Source organism: Notechis scutatus, chromosome 8 (genome assembly GCF_049901735.1).
Source record: "Notechis scutatus isolate UNSWTSFEM ecotype Mainland chromosome 8, rNotScu1.2, whole genome shotgun sequence".
Classification (NCBI taxonomy): domain Eukaryota; kingdom Metazoa; phylum Chordata; class Lepidosauria; order Squamata; family Elapidae; genus Notechis; species Notechis scutatus.
This window is the reverse complement of record NC_142016.1, coordinates 9,772,550-9,791,357: the sequence shown is the minus strand read 5'-3', so window position 1 is coordinate 9,791,357 and position 18,808 is coordinate 9,772,550. Positions and strand designations below refer to the sequence as shown.

The following is an 18,808-nucleotide window of genomic DNA, read 5'->3' as shown; positions in this document are numbered from 1 at the left end:
TTCGACTGCAGGCCGCAGCAACTTCCTCTCAGAGGAGAAAAAGCTCCTTGCTTTGTTTAGCCAACAATGCAAGGATTAAATGATGGCTTCGGGGAGAAACATTGACCAATCTTGTAATTAAGCCTGATTTATTCTTAGGCTAACAAAAACAAGCTTTAGCAGTGAAATTAGATGCTGCTGAAGCCTTTTTTACAACTGTGAATTTTATTCACTTCTCTAAGGAGGAGTCAGAAATGTTATATGTTTAAGGCATTAACTAAGTGACACTAAAAATCATTATTTTCTTACAACTGTAATTGCAGGTAACCCTTACAACCATTTGTTTTGTAACAGTTGAAAATTATAGCAATATAGGAAAAATGTGATTTATAACCTGTGATGACCCATGGCGTGGCACAAAAGCAACCAAGTCACAAAAGTAGGTAAAGTCCCTTTAATACCTCCAACTTGGCCCCCAGTGTCCAGTTATCATGGGCTGGAGAAAAAACTCTCCCAAGAACAGTTTTTAAAGGGAAGAAATTCCATCCGAACCCAAAGTACATATTAATTATAAATAAAAACCAACACAAACCACGCTGCAGCAATTAACGAAACAGAGCAGGATAAGGAATTGAAGACTTCAAAAGATAAGGAAACACAGTTGGGAGGACGCCAGAACCCAGATAAGACAAACAAAGATAATGCACGCTTTGCTTCCAGCAAGTTTTGTGCGCAAACACCCTCTTTATCCTGTTTTCCCAGCTGCAGCTAATGAAGGGACTCAGGGCCTTTTTCTCCCCCATAACCCATGTTGCTCCCTTATCCGTTCCTCCCTACGTGCCCTAGGATGAAGAGGAGGTGGCCCTGGGTCTTCCTCTGAATGCCCAGCCGGACTGTGCCCTTCCCCAGTTTCCTCCACAAGCACTGAAGCCACACTCCCACTCCCTGTCAGCTGTTCCACTTCTCCCTCGGAATCAGATTCCAACAGGGGCATGACATAATCAGTCCTCACACTTATGACTATGAAAACACCCCCTGGTCACATGATCAAAAGTCGGGCATTTGGTAACCACCATATATTTACAACAATTGCAGTGTCTTCCAGCCAGCTCCCAAAAAGCAAAGTCAATGGGGGAAAACTGGATTCACTTGAAGACTTTGTGATTCAACCGCACTGATTCACTAACAGATACGACAAATAAGGTCGTACAGTAAGCAAGACTCTTTTAATAACGACCTTGCTCAACAATGGAAATTCTACTCTCAACTGTAGTCAGACGTCAAGGCCCGTATACGTGTGGTCAAATGATCCAATTTAATTGTCATTAACGTAACATAATGGAAAACAGGAGGCCAATATTCTCCACGCACACCTTTGTTTTATACAGTATTATAACTCCTTCCCAAAATGAACTTATTAAAGACTACCGTGTGTAACAAAACGTTTAGTATTTTAACTATTGCTCTTATTATGGGTTTTTTCCCCCTTCTCTTACAACAGTTTTTCCTTTTTGTGGTAGATCTCTTTTGATAAGTCACCTAATTTGGTGGGACAGAAACAAAATTAGCGAAGGTAATAGTAATTACCGTAAAAAAAATAGAAACAAAGGCTATATTGGTTTTCAACTCATGAATTCAGCACAAAACATAACATGTAAAAACCACTCTCGTTCCACAAAAACATTTTTAAAAGAGAAATATAATTTAGCGCACAGCAGACAATGGTAACTATTTTTATGTCTGTTTATTCCAAAGGAAAATATGTCCTTGACCAACCATAAGATGGTTTTTTTTATTGGAATACAGTGTAAAGATACTAAGCAGATTTGTTCTAACTGTCCAACCACAGGCAATGGGATTTAGTACAAGGGTCTCCAACCTTGGCAACTTTGAATTCTGGGAGTTGCAGTCCACAAGTCTTAAAGTTGCCAAGGTTGGAGACTCCAGATTTAGAAGTCCTTCACTTTGGATCACTGGGACCACCGAATGCTCTATCCCAGTGATCCCCAACCTTTTTTATGCCGCGGCCCGGTACCGGCATCAGCTGGACGCCGCGGCCCGGTACCGGCATCAGCTGGGCGCCGCCATCTTTTTGATGAAAAAGTGCTTCCGGTGACCTCACCAGAAGCACTTTTTCATCAAAAAGATGGCGGCGCAGCCTCGATGAGCTTTCCGGGTAGAAATGGCTTTCTACCGGAAAAGCTCACGAGCGCTGGCGCCGCCATCTTTTTTTGATGAAAAAGTGCTTCCGGTGAACTTTCTACCCGGAAAAGCTCACCGGAAGCACTTTTTCATCAAAAAAAGATGGTGGCGCCCAGCAACCAGCGGCCCGGTAGGACTTGTTCCGCGGACCAGTACCGGTCCACGGACCGGTGGTTGGGGACCCTTGCTCTATCCAGCACATCTGCCTGTGTTGTTCATGATCTATCAAGCAATCACTACATAGATAATCACTACACAAGCAAGCCAAGCCAATGTGTTTGGCTTAGTGCACGGTATGAAACTATATTTGATTTCTTAAATTAATCATGGGTAAACATGGTCGAGTATAATGTAGATATTTCATGATGAATGAATTTTTTGATGACTATGATCATGATTTATCACTTATAGCTTTTATATACACGGACAGCTTATGCACCGAAGATAAATTTCTTGTGTGTCTTATTGTGTGTCTTCTTGGCCAATAAAGAATTCTATTCTATTCTATTCTATTCTATTCCATTCCAGAATAATTGGGTATTATTTTTTTCTTCTTTTATTCCACTCAATTGTGTCTGATTCTTGTAGCCGATTTGGACAAATCCCTACAATTTTCGTGGCAGATTTTTCAAACATGGTTTGCCTAGGGCTGAATGACAGGGATGGGCCCAAGGTCATCTAACTGGTTTTGTGCCAAAGGTGGGACTAGAACTCACGGTCTCCTGGTTTCTAGCCTGATAACTTAACCATTACCTCAAATTGGCTCTCTTACTGGGCTCCTATAGCTGGCCTAAAATGCTGAATATTTGAGAGCCGCAGAAGGAAACTGCTTTTGAATTTTTGAAGAAATGCACTACTAAACAAGTACATTTTTAAAAAGTCACCAATGTTTTGGACTTTAATGTCTTCTGTGAAATCCTTAAGGTGATGATTAGAAGGGATGTTAAAGCCTTGGTTGAATCTCTGATCATTTTAACACGATTTTGCAATTTAATTGTGCCTTGCTTTGTTTTTCAGTACGTTATACAATTATCAAGACACTCCAGGGACAAACCTTTTGACCAAACTACGTAGCACAAACTCTTTCTGTAAAAATATTGTCTCCATCTTCAAAGCAGTGCAAAAACAATTAGTTATGATAGAGTCTGCAGCTAGACTTCCACTACTAAAAATAGGAATGCTTAAAGCGGATATATGAAGAGCAAAGTGACTCCGTTCAACTTTTAAAGTGCTTTGAAATGTTTCATGCTACCCTCGGCTCCAAGGCAGCAATGGGTTTTCCTTAATATCTGAAACCCTTTCTTTCCATTACTTCATTTAGCCCCGCTGTTGACAGAATTAGGAAATCAAGAATTCAGTTGCATCGTTGCAAAAGGACAAATATAACCTGATTTGATAATGAGAGGGTAGGAGTCCTTTTAACTTGTGGTACTCCATATTTAAGGTTAAAAAGTGACTACAAGTAGCTCTCAACTTCCAACTACAATTGAACTCAAAATTTCTGTTGCTAAGCGAGACATTTGCTAAGTGAGTTTTGCCGTATTTTATGACCTTTCTTGCCACAGTTGTTAAATGAATCACTGCAGTTGTTAAGTTAAGTAACACAGTTGTTAAATGAATATTGCTCCCCTGTGGACTTTGCTTGTCAGGTCACAAAAAGGGGATCACATGACCCCAGGAGACAGTAACTGCCATAAATATATTTTTTCCAAAAATTTATTCCAATCTGCATATGCACAACAATACAGTAATAGTGTGGCATCAATATATCATACATTTTAGTATAGGCAAAATTAATAATATCAATCATATCTCTCAATGCATATATTTCACATTAATTCATAATCCTTCAATGCTTATTTTCATCCTTTCAAAACTCTCTCCAAATGCCTACCACCATGTCAGTTAAACATACCTAGTAATTCCATTATTCAATTTTCTCCCTGCTTTTATTTTATTTTTTAAAATAAAAAATTCTCATTTGGCAAGCAGCGTGGTTCCAGGTTTTACATCTCAATACAAACATGACCATAGTTACCTGTTCATTATATTTGTTTACTTTCATTTTATTATTATTGTTAAATATTAAGCTTATCTTATCCAATTTCAATTCATGTTATATTAATATATTCTCATATCTTATTTTACAATGTTATCTAAAATTCTCATCTCATTTCTGTTGTCATTTCTCATATTACTTTTTTTCTGTCACATTTGTTATTTTATCAATCCTTATCTGTAAATATAATTGTCTCCTCTGGTTAATAATTCTGCTAACCACCTTCATTCTACCTTAATATCAATCTCCCTATCTAGTATATAACACAAATACATATATTTTTCTTAGATTCCACATTATATTTTCTCAAACACCTTATGAATCATCTATACATTACAAAATACTATTTTCAATATATTCTTATACATCACGGCATATTACCTTGCGGAATCTCCTTCCTTATCCTTTTTTTCCCTACCCATTATCTCTCATTCTTTGGACAATGTACTTTCTTTTCATCCTTGTTTGTTTCCTATTTTTCTTTGTTTTCTGGTCCTTTCTCTTAGTTCCCTTTTTTCCCATTCTTATTCCCCTCCATTTTTCATTCCAGTTATTAAACTTTTCTCTCTCCCTCTTTTGATTTTTCTTTTGCCCTTCCTTTTTCTGCTTTTTCCCTCTCCCTTTTTATCCATTTTCCGAACCGTTCTCCCTTTTATCATCCCATCAGACCACAACTTTTTAATTCTAATTCCTTCCCCCCCCTGCTTAAATAATTGTTTTCCGTTTTGTCCTTCAATGTTGGCTTCTTCTTTATAGAACTCCTCCCCCTCTGGTTTATTTTATTCTTGTGTATGCTGAGTCACCATTTCTAATTTCTGAAGTACATAATTGCACATTTCAAGTTTAATTTTTATCATGTACCTTATAACTTGCAAATCCAATCTTGACTCTTGTAAGTCCAATCTTATATCAACAAATAGTTTCTCCATTATATCTACTTTTTTCCTTTTCTTTCCTCTTCCTTAATAGTTAAAATCCTCTTCTTTAATAGATATATTCAATCCCAGAGTCCAGTATATTATTTCAGCCAATATCTTTTGAATTTATTTTCAACAATCCATACACTTGAGTCTTTGTTCGGATGGTTCTATAACAATAATAAAGTTTCTTTTATTTTCTTTTAAGTTCCAAAATCCAAACTCTTGAGAAGACCAGACACTTTTAAAAACATACTGAAGTTTTCCTGTACCATCAGGTGTCGCTCGAGTCTTTTTACCTTTAACTTTCTTTATTGAATATAATACTTTTATTAAGTTCACTAATTTCAATCATTAGCTATTATTTCTTTTTTCAACACAATTTCAGCATTTAATTATGCCCTTTAAGTGCCCATAATTCAATAGTTATCCAGTTTAATTTCTAAACCTTTGTTGTGTTAAAATATTTTCCTTTAAATTTTCTCCTTCAAATTAATCCAATGCAAGTTTTATAAGATCCAATTTCTTTCTCACTTTCTCTGGTCGCCGCTTCCACAAACTTCCCTCCAAGATAGCCCTTTATTTTAATACCGGGGTACCTCAAAAGCAATGACCTTTGCCTGGTTCACACTCTGCTCGCTACTTCTCTGCTCCAGCACAAAACGTAAGTTTCCCGGAGTGTTCTTTGTCTTCCTGGTGGCCATTTTAGGACCACCGCTGCGGCTTGCCTTTGGGAGGGATTTTCCTGTCAGAGAGGGGAGTTGCGACCCTCCAGGCTATTTCCCCCTTCTTTACCACCCCACCAGGGTGGTTGTGGTCCCGATTGGGACCCTCCAGCAAGTGAGCTTGGGCGAAACCGCGCACGATCATGGATTCTGCTGCGACTCCAATGAGGAACAAACCGGAAGTCCGTAACTGTCATAAATATGAATCAAGTGTCTGAATTTTGATCACACGACCATTGTTGCTACAATGACTGTAAGTTAAAAATGGTCATAAGTCACTTTTTTCAAGGGCCGTTGTAAGTTCAATCAATCACTAAACTAATGGTTGTAAGTCAAGGACTATCTGTAAGTCTTCCCAGCACAATCAAATCTGTGAAATTTTTGACAGCCCAATCCAAACGTTTTCAGAAGTGCAACATGGCTCAAGTAAACCACATCTGTACATCTGTACGGTATAAGGTTTTTCCCTGAAAATCAGTTACCCCAAAGACAGAAAATGTGATGTACACTGGCCTTCAGGTAAGCAAGGGGGGTAGATATTCTTGATTGGAGAGCAATTTAAGTTCTATATCAGCAACTTGTAACTTTTTTTCCCCCAGGGCTGAAGTTGGCCCCTGAATGGAAGGCTGAGGTTATATATAAAACTCAAGGTCTAAATAGGCAGGATAAAAGATAAATTTTAATGCAAATCAAATCAAGTACAATTGAAATTAAATAGAGAAATTATGCTTGCGGTTATGTCCTTTCCATTCAAATCTGATGGCCTTGAGAGCCGCCTAGTTCTAAAACAAGAGTTTGATCTTGACAATCAAACTCCAAAGCTAGACCGGTTTATTTTATTTATTTATTATTTATTTGATTTATCAATTGCTTACAAGATAATAGGTATAAATATAAACATGAGTAAGAATACAGGAAATAAATACGAATAAGTGGGGACAACAGGACAGGGGCAGTAGGCACAATAGTGCACTTATGCACGCCTCTTACAGACCTCTTAGGAATGGGATGAAGTCAATAGTGGATAGTTTGACATTAAAGGAGTTGGGGGTTAGAGGATGTAACAACAGAGTCAGGTAGTGCATTTTCCCAAGAAAACATTGAAGCAGAGATATCCAAACCATGGCTGGCTGGGGAATTCTGAGAATTGTGGTCCACAAGTCTTAAAAGTTGCTCAGTTTGGACGCCTCTCTGCGTTAAAGCTGAACTGTTATGCTTAAAGCTGAACTCGATATGACTTTTCTCTTTCCACTAGCAATATTCTCAATGAGTGAGATTAGGGCAAAACATTAGACAATGAGAACATCGTCAAAGCACAGATGTCGCCTCCAGGCACCCTCTTTGTGCTGGTTCAACATGCATCAACAACTGTAAGCTAGAAATCAGTTTCATAAATTCAAAGTTGGAGAAAGCAGATACAGATTCAAAGAGAAAAAAGTAAGCGACATCTGCGAATGACTAATATCGATAGAGAAACTACAGATGAAGCAGATACCAAGAAAATACACTGCTCAAAAAAATAAAGGGAACACAAAAATAAGACATCCTAGAACTGAATGAATGAAATATTCTTATTAAATACTTTGTTCATTACATAGTTGAATGTGCTTGACAACAAAATCACACAAAAATTATCAATGGAAATCACATTTAGCAACCCATGGAGGTCTGGGTTTGGAGTTACATTCAAAATTAAAGTGGAAAAAAACACTACAGGCTGATCCAACTTTGATGTAATGTCCTTAAAACAAGTCAAAATGAGGCTCAGTAGTGTGTGTGACCTCCATGTGCCTGTATGACCTCCTTACAACGCCTGGGCATGCTCTTCTTCCATAGCAGCTGCTTATGTACACTGGATTTATTTCCAATTAGTCAACAAATTACCAAGTTATTTGCCCCTGTGTACGTTAAGGTCTCAGTTCTGATATCAGGGTTACATATTTTCACTTATTAGCCACAGCCATAGCCAGTTATTGGACTAATTAGCCATTAGACAGTGGTTAATATACTATAAATAATAAATGTTGGTAAGTCTGCATTTACTTTTTTCCAAGCCCACAGAAGGAGAGGAAGAATCATGCCCATAGTTACATTTAATAGTACCGACCCATCACAATTAACCCTCTCTCCAAATTAGTCATTTTTGGGGAACAGTATTTGAGTGCCTTGGAACACAGATCGAAATTGAATGAATCTTAGAAATCTTTGCAATCCTATTCTTAAGCCAAGAAAAAAGCAGGGTCTTTTTCTTCATTTTGTCTATTCTCAGTCATCCAGGTCCTGGTTATCCCAAAAGTGCTTTTTATTTTTCCTTGAAGACATTTCACTTCTCATCCAAGAAGCTTCTTCAGAGTTCTGATGGTAGAAAATGGAAGGATGTATATTCCTTGCAGTCACCTGGTTGTTAGCACTCTCTCTGAGAATTATTTTCTTCATTTTGTAACAAAATGCAAATCAAGGATGAATCAGTATGACACTGGCAACTACAAATGGGCTTGGCTTTTAGGGCAAGCAAAAAAAAAAAAGACTCTGGATTTAATTAAATAGAAACCCTCATAGAATCACTTTTCTGAAGCAGAATACAGCTTGTTCCTTGAGTTTTTTTAAAAAAAAAAATCCTAAAAGCGGACACACAGCAAGCATATTTTTAAAAAATGTATGGTCTCATGTTTTCACTCTATTTGTATTGTCTGGAGTTACACCATTTACCAGGGTTATTTTGAAATGCCAAATGCTTTGGCTTGTGGCCAGTTTTCCAGAAGTGGGCAGCACAAGACACTTTCAATTCTTTTGCATATCAGCATTTATATAGTTTCACTATACCACTTATATTCAACTGTTTCTACACTTTATAAACAGCAGTACCATAATATGCTTCTCTGATCATGCAGTCTCCTAGGAAAGACCAAGAATTATCCAGGCAACAAAGATTTGGAGAAGAGCATTTACAGCAGACCTAATACTAGTAGCCAGTTTCTAACTGCAAAAAGCAATATTTCACAGATCTATGTAAAAGAATAGTGTTGGCAGAGCCATCTTCTTATATCCAAACCAGACAACGATAGCAACAGCAACAGCATTAAGACTTATAGACCACTTCACAGTACTTTACAGTTGTCTCTAAGCGATTTACATCAGCATATTGCCTCCAACAATCTGGATCTTCATTTTATCGACCTCAGGATGGAAGGCTGAGTCAATCTTGAGCCGGTGAGAATCAAACTGCTGGCAGTGGGCAGGGTCAGCCTGCAATACTGCATTCTAACCGACTGTCATACCCAAAATATGCCAGATGGATTGAAGTAATCTACAGCTTGTATACTGTATCTTGATCTCACGAAAATAGCAAATGTTCTTCACAATTCAAAACTAAATGTCCTTGGATGCATATCAGAGTATAAGGCAAGCTTGCCTCTGACATATCTTTCCTTCCCTTTAATATGCCAAACTTTGTAAGACATTTTAAAATGTTAAAGCTTAGCAATTTTATACAACAACACATGTATTTTTATCAAATTTAATATGATGAATTTTGGGGTTCAAGTTCATCTAACAAATGCCCCCCACCCCATTTAAATCTCTGTTCAGCTAGGAAGAATCAGGCCTTCTGGGCAACCTACCGCCTCATAATTGCAACAGACGATATTTTACAGACACAGTGCATATTAAGGATGATGAATAATATACTAATTATGCTATATTAATTCTATCCCAATCTCTATGAGACTAAGATAGAATGTTACTAACATTTCTTCTACTAGATGCAGGAAATGACCTTCCTTTGTTAACTATTTATACTGAACCTGTTAGTGAATGAGATAATAGCTGGTTCTGCTTGATCAGCATTACGATAGCAAATATTTGCACTGAAGATTAGACAGTAGGAAGATCAACATGCTGGATGGCAGGGAAGACACAGATGTATAGTTACTCATAACCACAGACCATAAGGAAAAGTACTACAAGCACGTTGTATTTTATCCCTGCATCAAGGTTTGCTTTGAAAATATCCTCTAGAGCAGGAATAGACAAGTTACAACCATGTTCAGCATATTTTTCTTCCACGGGAATTAGTAAAGTTGCAGTGATTGTACTTAACACTTAATTTCCATCTTTTTTATTTTGCCCTCACTTGTTTTTTGCAAATGCCAGTTTGTAGAGATCACCTTGTGAGGAGGTATGTTCTGCAGACAGGGAGGGGAAAAACCCTAGAAATAATCTCACTTTAACTCTGAAATCACACCACTTCATGTCTTTAACAATATCACCTACCGGTACTTTTTTTTTTTAACACTGAGAACATATGTATCAAAATGGAAATCAAAATTTCCCCCCAAATAACCCCTTCCCCAGTCTTGGCAATAAGTTATCTTATGAATGACAGATGCACATTAATAAAGGGAAAATATTTTTCCCTATCCAATCTGCCTTTCAGCTAAATACAGTAATCATTTTCCTCAAAGACTCAAAATCAAATTCTCCATACAAAATAGCCCAGGTTGGGTGGCAAACCTTCAAACGTGTTAGTTTGAATATCTTATAATACTAACATCTTCATATAATTTTCTTCAGCCTTTAGAAATGATTACTTAATACAGGTGTGTTCAACCCACGGGCTGCACGTGACTCTGGACATTTAATACAGCTCCACAAGATTGTAAACTTTTAATATTATGTGGTATATTAACTATATATTTTATACACGGCCCAAGACAATTCCTCTTCACTCAACGCTGCCCAGGCAAGCCAAAAGGTTGGATATCCATGACGATAAATAACATGCAATCACTTAAACTTTATGGTCGTTAAACAAACGATTTTAAGTCAAGTACTATGTATGTGGATCATTTGAAGTTACAACAGTGCTGAAAAAAGTAACAAGATCATTTTTCTGCTAGAAGAAATGTCGTAAAATGGGGCAAAACTCACTTAATCACCGTCTTGCTTAGCAATGGAAATTTGGCTTTAATTGTGGTAGTAAATCAAGGATTACCTGTACGTGGCTGTTCTCAGACACTCAACAGTGACTTCCTCACTTGAAAGGAGAAATCTTTAATATATGCAACTCACATCAGCAAAAAGTTGCATAATAACTGGTCAATCAAGTGATGAGAACGGGGTGGAACATGCATATGTGCACCGCATGCAGGACATAAATATACACATACTTTTAATAAAGTACGTAATACAGATTTGTTTTTATTGTGGCTCCTTGTAATTCCCCAAAGCCCATTTTTTACAGAAGTGTGGAACTCAAGCCAAGTCTTCTGATACTACTTCCAAGAGCAAATGAGTAATGTACTATTCATAGACTGCATGAAATAATGACTTCTGGGGAACATGACTTCATCCAGACTCCATCAGTTCCCCACCCTTTATTTCCAGCTCAAGATTTCTGCTCTAACTGTGCCTGCCTCATACCAGAGCAGATGGGGGCTGGAATGGGTGTGTACATGTGCTACGGCAAAGAATTATTCCATGGATGCATGGAAAAATGCAACGAGGAAGATTTATTAATGCGGCGTTAGAGAACAGAGCTTGTTCCTGAAGGCGAAGGCCATGCTGAATTTATATAAAAACCAAAGATAGGTTATGATCAAACAAGGCTAAAGGTTAGGCTATAGCAATAAAAAAATATGATTCCCAAAATAGCTATGTTATATATTCCTTGATGTAACCTCTGCCTAAGGACTAGGAACATAAATGTTTCATAAATATATTTCATGTATATAGAACTTACATGTCACCAAAAATCATGCCAATATTAATCAGCACTTTATATATAATTCCACAATTGGAGACAAGGGGAGGAAATAAAATAGGAAGTGTTTGAGCTAAATCTCAGTGAATCAAAATACCTCATAGAAATACCCCCTTAATGCATATAGAACTGGGAAGAAAACCTCTGAAATGAGGTTTTTTTTTTTAAAAAAAAAAAAAACTCACATTCCCTTTTAATGACAAAACTGAGACAAGTTAAATGCTTGGAAAAGAGGCTATACATCTATCATGGGTAAGCAAGATTTATAGATTACTGAAGAAAGCAGAAAAATTCTCATAACTCCAATAAATTTCCATTTTACAGAACAGTGAATATTGCCCAGTCTAACCTCCCATCACCTTTGCCTTTTTCTAAGCCCAAAATGTTTTATCCCCTTTATCAACCTGCCATGGATGTCTCATTGGATCCATAACCACTACTGAGAATACTCCTGAGATATCACCGTGGTCACTCAGAATGTAGGATTAGGGATATTGACTGGTGAAATAAAATAAAAATAAAAAGTTTAAAAAGTGCAGAGAAACTGAGACGTATTTCCATTTGACAGCAGACATACAGTATCGGTCAGTTCAATCATAGCTGTAAGAATTATAGCTCAAACGTCCAGGAAGCCTCAGGGATATCAAAAGGCCAGCTAAGTTTTAGATCAGGGGTGTCCCAACCTTAACAACTTTAAAACCTGCACCAAGGGGAGACATGATAGCAGTGTCCCCATATTTGAAGGGTTGCCACAAAGAAGAGGGGGGGTCAACCTATTTTCTTAAGCACCAGAAGGCACAAGAAGCAACAGATGGAAACTAATCAAAGAGAGATCCAACCTAGAACGAACAATTTCCTGACAGTGAGAACAATCAATCAGTGGAACAGCTTTGCCTTCAGAAGTTGTGGGCGCTCCATCCCTGGAGGCTTCTGAGGAGACTAGACAGCCACCTGTCTGAAATGGTATGAGGTCGCCTGCTTGAGCAGGGGGTTGGACTAGAACAGCAGTTGCCAACCGGTGGGCCACGAGAAAATTTTGGTGGGCCGCAGAGAAATCTCACCCCAGAGCACCCCCAAAGCAATTAATCCAGGCTGCACAGAAACACAAGGCTGCGCCGCTCACATGGCCTGCAGGAACCCTCCCTGCCCACTCACTCATTCACTCCTTACCCGGTAAACTTGCCTGCTAAATTTCTGCTTTTCCTTTTTCCGACCATCATCTGTTCTGCTGTGCTGGGAGATTTAGATTAGCTAGGAAGCAGGAAATGGTTGGATTTCTTGCTTTCTAGCTAGTCTTTAGATCTTCGGCTCTGCTTTTAAGCACAGCCGAACCTCCCTTAGGACTGAAGTTTTGCTTGCAAGCAAACTCAGTGCAGACTCACGGCAAGCAAATTTGACAGACTCAGGTAGCCAACGGCAGATAGATAGATCACTGAATGATTCTGTGAGCAACTCAATCTGCCTTCTTTGCCTGATTCTGGGTAAAAGTTGTTTTTTTAAAATAAAAAAAATTCAATATTTATACATATATTTATAATATTTACGTACAAGCCATGCCCAGCCAGTCACATGACCACCAAGCCATACCCACAAATTAGGCCACACCCACAGAACCCATTAGTGGTCCCTGGGATCTAAAATGATGAGTTTGGTGGTCCCTGAGGTCCAAAAAGGTTGGCAACCCCTGGACTAGAAGACCTTCAAGGTCCCTTCCAACTCTGGTTGTTCATCATGGCTGGCTGGGGAATTCCGGAGGTTGGAATCCACCAGGTTGGACTCCCCCAGCCTCAATTTGTCCCTATATAGATTTCTTCTTCATCCCAACCAGAAAAGCCCCACCCAGAATGGAAAAGATCCAGAAGGAAATCTACAGGGTCTTCCGGATGCCGCCTTCTCCTTCCAACCGCCTTTCTTGGAAGACTCCACTGCCCACCCGAATCCCGGGATCTCCAGCCTCCCTCGCGCTTTTGCTTCCCTTTTAAAGGGAGACCCGGTCCGGCTTTTCATTCACTTGTACGGCTTGCTTAGGCTTTAATCCCGAGCCGTCCAGGGTCCCGTCCGGGAGACGCGCGGGGATACCAATCCGATGCATCGACCGACCGATCGATACCTGCATTCCAGTCTTCGCAGGAGCCATCGGAGCCCACCTGAACCGCCCTCGGGGGGGGGCGAGGAGAAAGCCCAGACCCAGAGGGCGGAAGGGGGAGGTGGCGCTGCGGGACCCCTTCCCTCGCGCCGTCTAGGGGCGCCCCCCTACTTCTTGCAAGCCCTTCGCGGGAAGCTCCGAGGCTGAACCTCGCGGGCTCGATCGGGCAGACCGGGTTGGAGCGAGCCCGATCGCGGGGCGTGGGGGGTCGCGATCGGAGGCGGGAAGGAGGGCACGAGGGTGGGGCCGTCCATCCCACCCACCGAGGACTTCAGCGCCCACCCTCCACCGCGGGGAAGAGGCAGGAGGGCGATCTCTCTCCCTCTCCCCCCCCACCAAAGCGAACCAAGCCGATGCCCTCAATGAGGAGCCTCTTTACCTTGACGAAGAGTTCTATGAGGGGCTCCTTGCCGCCGCCCACCTCCTTCATGCCGTTGACCGGCACCGAGAGCGCCATGCCGACCACCCGCACAGGAACGCCCCTCGACAGGCACGGCTCGGCTCCCTCTCCGGGCTTGCGGGTCACTCGGGATGACAGGGGGGAAAGGAAACCAGAGCCGCCCGTCCTCCCTCACCAAACCCCTCAAGCGCGACTGACGGGACGCTTTCAAGACGCCCGACTATTTATACCGAAGGGGCGTGGCCCCAAGAAAGGGGCGGGATTTCGGAGGGAACGGCGAGAGTTAAAAAAATAAAAAAAAAGTGGAGAGATGCCGCCCAAAACAGAGCCCACCGTGGAGGGGCGGGGCTTAAGCGGCTCGTCAGTACCAACCAGCCGGGCTCCGCTGAGAGGAAAGGAACCTCACGCTCTCGACGCGAGTGGGCGCGGTCTGAAATGGGCGTGGTTTTGGGGTGGGAAGGGGCGTGGTTTGAGGTGTCGATTCCCGCCTCTTTGGCTTTCCTCCTTCATCCCGATGAAAGAGAAGAGGAGCGGTGGCTCTGATTGGTTGATCCTAAGACAAGTCTCTCGATTTTGGCTGGCTAAATGATGCGGAGGAAGTATAGTACAAAGGTCTGAGCAAGAGCCTAGTTCCTGGCGAGTTTCGATTGTTTGATACTTTATTTTATTTATTTATTTATTTGATTTGCCAATTGTTTACAAGATAATAAGTATAAGCGTATACATAGTTGTGAATACATGAAATGGGTACATATAAGAAAAATAAAAGAATAAGAGAAACAATAGGACAGTGCGCTTATGCACGCCCCCTTGCGCTTATTGTTTGATTATGTTAAACCCTTCAGCTTTATTCAGTGTCAGGTATTTTAAAAGCATCTTATATTAAAAAATGCACTGCAAACCATAAAAAGTGCATTTTTAAAAAATTTAAGATGCTTTTAAAATCTAGCATGAACATTTTCTGGTGAATTTTGATGACATGAACAGAGGTTTTGAGAAATATAGGATATACTTCTTAGTGATCCAGGGATAAGTTTACTCTGTATTTGGAGATTAATATTGGACCTTCGACAAATAGAAATGCACATTACTTGCTAACAGATCAATCTATGGACATTTGTACTATAGTTGCTAAATTCTGCTCAGTTACAACTGGATTTCAAAAACTCTTAGGAAGCTTTTCTGGGGAATCCTGGGAATTCAAATCAATAAATTTGATTGAAACATATGAAATTGATAATTGGCAGGTTTGAGAAACACTGGCTTAGATGGTACATGGATAAATGATCTCACTAAAGTGCTAACTTCTCATTTTATTTATGACTACATATTGTGTTAGTGCTTTTCTTTAGTCAAAAGGAAACACCAGTGGAACACAGTAGAGCTTATTTGAATTCAATTGAATTCAATTCTTTATTGAATTGAATTCTTTATTGTCATTGTACATATATACACAGTATACGTACAACGAAATTCACATAACACCCAGAGACCAGACTCAACATGCACACACACACAAAATTCTTAGTAAACAAAACAATCAGCAATCTGGTAGCACCTTTTCTGACTAAAGTTTTTTTTAAAAAGGCATACATTTTCCCCAGCTACAGCTCAATTAATTAAATGTGACATTTCATCACAAATTTTGTATTTTTTCCTAAAATGTGTTAGTTGGAAAATGTACCAAATTCCAGATCTTTTGCCACCATGGACTAACACCATTTTCCTCCTACAAAGTAAAACATGCAGAACTGTGAAACTTGCTGAAAAGATTAGATTGAGATGTTTGATTAGGGAAGAAACAATAAATACCTTTATAACAGACTGGAAACGCTTTCTGGACTATTTGCTGAAAATGGGCAACAATGAATTAGTGATTTCAGGATTCACTGAAAGGACGGAACCATGTAATCTGGGAGGGCAGAAACTGTATTAGTCATGTTTGTAATTGCTGCAAAGATCAAAAGTTGCTTCTTTAAATATTTCCTTCAATTTTTTGTGTATTTCTTTGCCTTTTACATTTCTCACTTTTTCTGTCTCTTTTCATACCTTTCTCCCTTTGCTACTTTTTAAACATTTCAGTCATTTTTAATCCTGTATGATCTTTTCTTCAATAAAAATTGTATTAAAAACATACACAAGGCACTGTTTCCAGGCACTTCCAAATAAGCTTATAATTGGTGACATTTTGAGCCTCTTATCAAAAAATTTGGCCCTCAGCCAGACAGTAGCCCATCATAATCACTCAGCACTCCACCACTAATCTATTTTTTCTCTCTGCAAGGTACTGATTCCTAATTGCTATTTCTAGCCAAATACATCAGCAACTTCCTCTTCCAATTCCCCAGACACCGATTTCCCGATGCCAGAATCAAACCAGGCACGAGTCTGTGATCTGTTGCTTGAGGCCTTTGCTTAAACTTGTTTGTGTGCTGCAGATTGAAAGAGTTCTGGTGTTGGAAAGAGAATTAATTTAGTCTCCCTTCTACACATGTTTATTTTAATTTTAAATTATTTTAATTATAATTTTTAATTAGTCAAATTAATAATTAAATAAGGCACGTCCAACCTGTGACCCACAGGCTGCCCTATGGCCCTGGAACAGCTCATAATGCAGACCCACAGTTATAATGAAAAGTATTAATAAAGGAAGCTTGTTATTTATGTAAATTAACTACATTACCATATATATGTGACCCAAGACAATTAGTCTTCACTCAGTGCAACTCAGGCAAGCCAAAATGTTGAACAACCCATGTACTAAATAATAAAATTAATATCATTAATTTAATTAATATTGGTCAAATTAATTTTAATTTTAAATTAATAACTAAATAAATTAATACTAGTCAATATTGATTTAATTCATTTAATTCATTTACATTGGTCAATTTAATTAATACAATTAATAAAGACATGTATATGTGGAAATATGATCCTAGACTTCATCAACTGAAGAAGTGTAGAACCCAGATCAAAAGGGATCACTGTTCTGCTCTGTTCTGTATTGGTCCAACCACACCCAAAATTATTACTTCCTTTTAAGCAAGATATTAAGACACTGAAGGATGTCAAGATTTTAAAAGGCATGGACGGAAAAACTGACTATATTTAGCCTGAGAAGAGAAGACTGTGGGGAGACATATTTTTAAGTAGCTGAAGGCTTGTCATGTGCAAGACAAGACAGAATAGCTCATTGTTCCAGCGAACAGGATGAGAAACAATAGGGCTAAATTATAAAGAAATAGATTTCATCACAATATCAAGAAAAGTATAAACTCAGCATTGTTTTAACTCTCTCTTAGACCCTCTAACCCAGTGGTTCTCAAAGTGGGATGCCGTAGGGGGGCGCTAAGAGGCAAGGGGGCTGGCAGGGGGTCGCGAAGAGGCGGCAGGGGGGCGTTTGAGGCGCCAGCCCTGCAGGTTCACTCATTGACTGTACACCGCTCCAGAGCCGGCACCTCCAATGCAGAAGCGGTGGCACGTTATGTGCCGCCGCGGCAGCGTTCAATGCACCGTCCCCTGCCACCTCTTAGTGTCCCCAAGGGGGCCGGCAGAGGGGCGCTAAGAGGTGGCAGGGGGGCGTTCGAGGCACCAGCCAGCCCTGCGGCTTCACCCATTGAGGCGCTGGCTCCAGAGCGGTGCTACAGTCAATGGGTGAACCTGCAGGGCCGGCGCCTCAAATGCCCCCCTACCACCTCTTAGCATCCCCAAGGGGGCCAGCAGAAGGGCGCTAAGAGGCGGCAGGGGGGCAGCGCGTCGAACACGGTCGTGGCGCCATGTAACGTGCCACCGCTTCCACATTGGAGGCGCCGGCTCCGGAGCAGTGCTACAGTCAATGGGTGAAACTGCAGGGCCGGCCGGCGCCTCGAATGCCCCCCTGCCACCTCTTAGCCCCTTTCTGCCGGCCCCCTTGGGGATGCTAAGAGGCGGCAGAGGGGTGTTCGAGGCTCCGGCCCTGCAGGTTTACCCATTAACTGTAGTAATGCTCCAAAACCGGTGCCTCAAATGCGGCAGCATGTTGGGAAAAGCCGCTGCCACCGCTTTCCCAAAGTGTCGCCGCTGTCGCATTCTGTCTGTCTGCCTGTCCGTCCATCCATCCATCCATCCAAAAGGTCTGTCTGTTTGCCTTCCTGCCTTCCTGCCTTCCTGCCTACCTACCTGCCTGTCTGTCTGTCTCTCTCCATCCATCCATCCATCCATCCATCCATCCATGTTCGAAGCTCCGGCCCTGCAGGCACCTCGGGAAAGTAGAGCAAAGCCAGTCTGAGAGGGAGGGAGGGAGGGAGGGAAGGAAGGAAGGCGAGAGAGAGAGAGAGAGAGAGAGAGAGAGACCTGATGCATCTGATTGAATGAGGCCTAGTTTAGACTGAGGCCCTTTTCCACATTGAAACATCTTTGCCAGCACATTGAAACCTCTTTGGCTTCTATTAAAGGTTTTGTGGATGAAACATGGTCAAGACTATCAGGAAGCTCTCACATTTTGTTGAGGCTTTTAACAGGATCCATTGGACCAGATCTCCACCCTAAAAATTACTTTTCCCCAATGTATTACAGTGCCAATTCTGAAGAAGGCAAAACCAAAATGTACTGGTAAATTACAAGGAAAACACACACAC

At 40.5% G+C, this 18,808-nt stretch overlaps 1 protein-coding gene across 1 annotated transcript in view; it reads right to left on the bottom strand.

Annotated features, from left to right (window-relative positions):
• CLIC4 (CLIC family member 4) overlaps window positions 1-14,390 on the bottom strand; it is a 58,370-nt gene extending 43,980 nt beyond the window's left edge. Inside the window, exon 1 of the mRNA XM_087970607.1 lies at window positions 14,169-14,390. Within this exon, the coding sequence (XP_087826733.1) occupies window positions 14,169-14,246 (78 nt within the window). The 5' untranslated portion in view covers window positions 14,247-14,390. The remainder of the gene's footprint in view (window positions 1-14,168) is intronic.
• Between the last annotated feature and the right edge of the window lie 4,418 nt (window positions 14,391-18,808).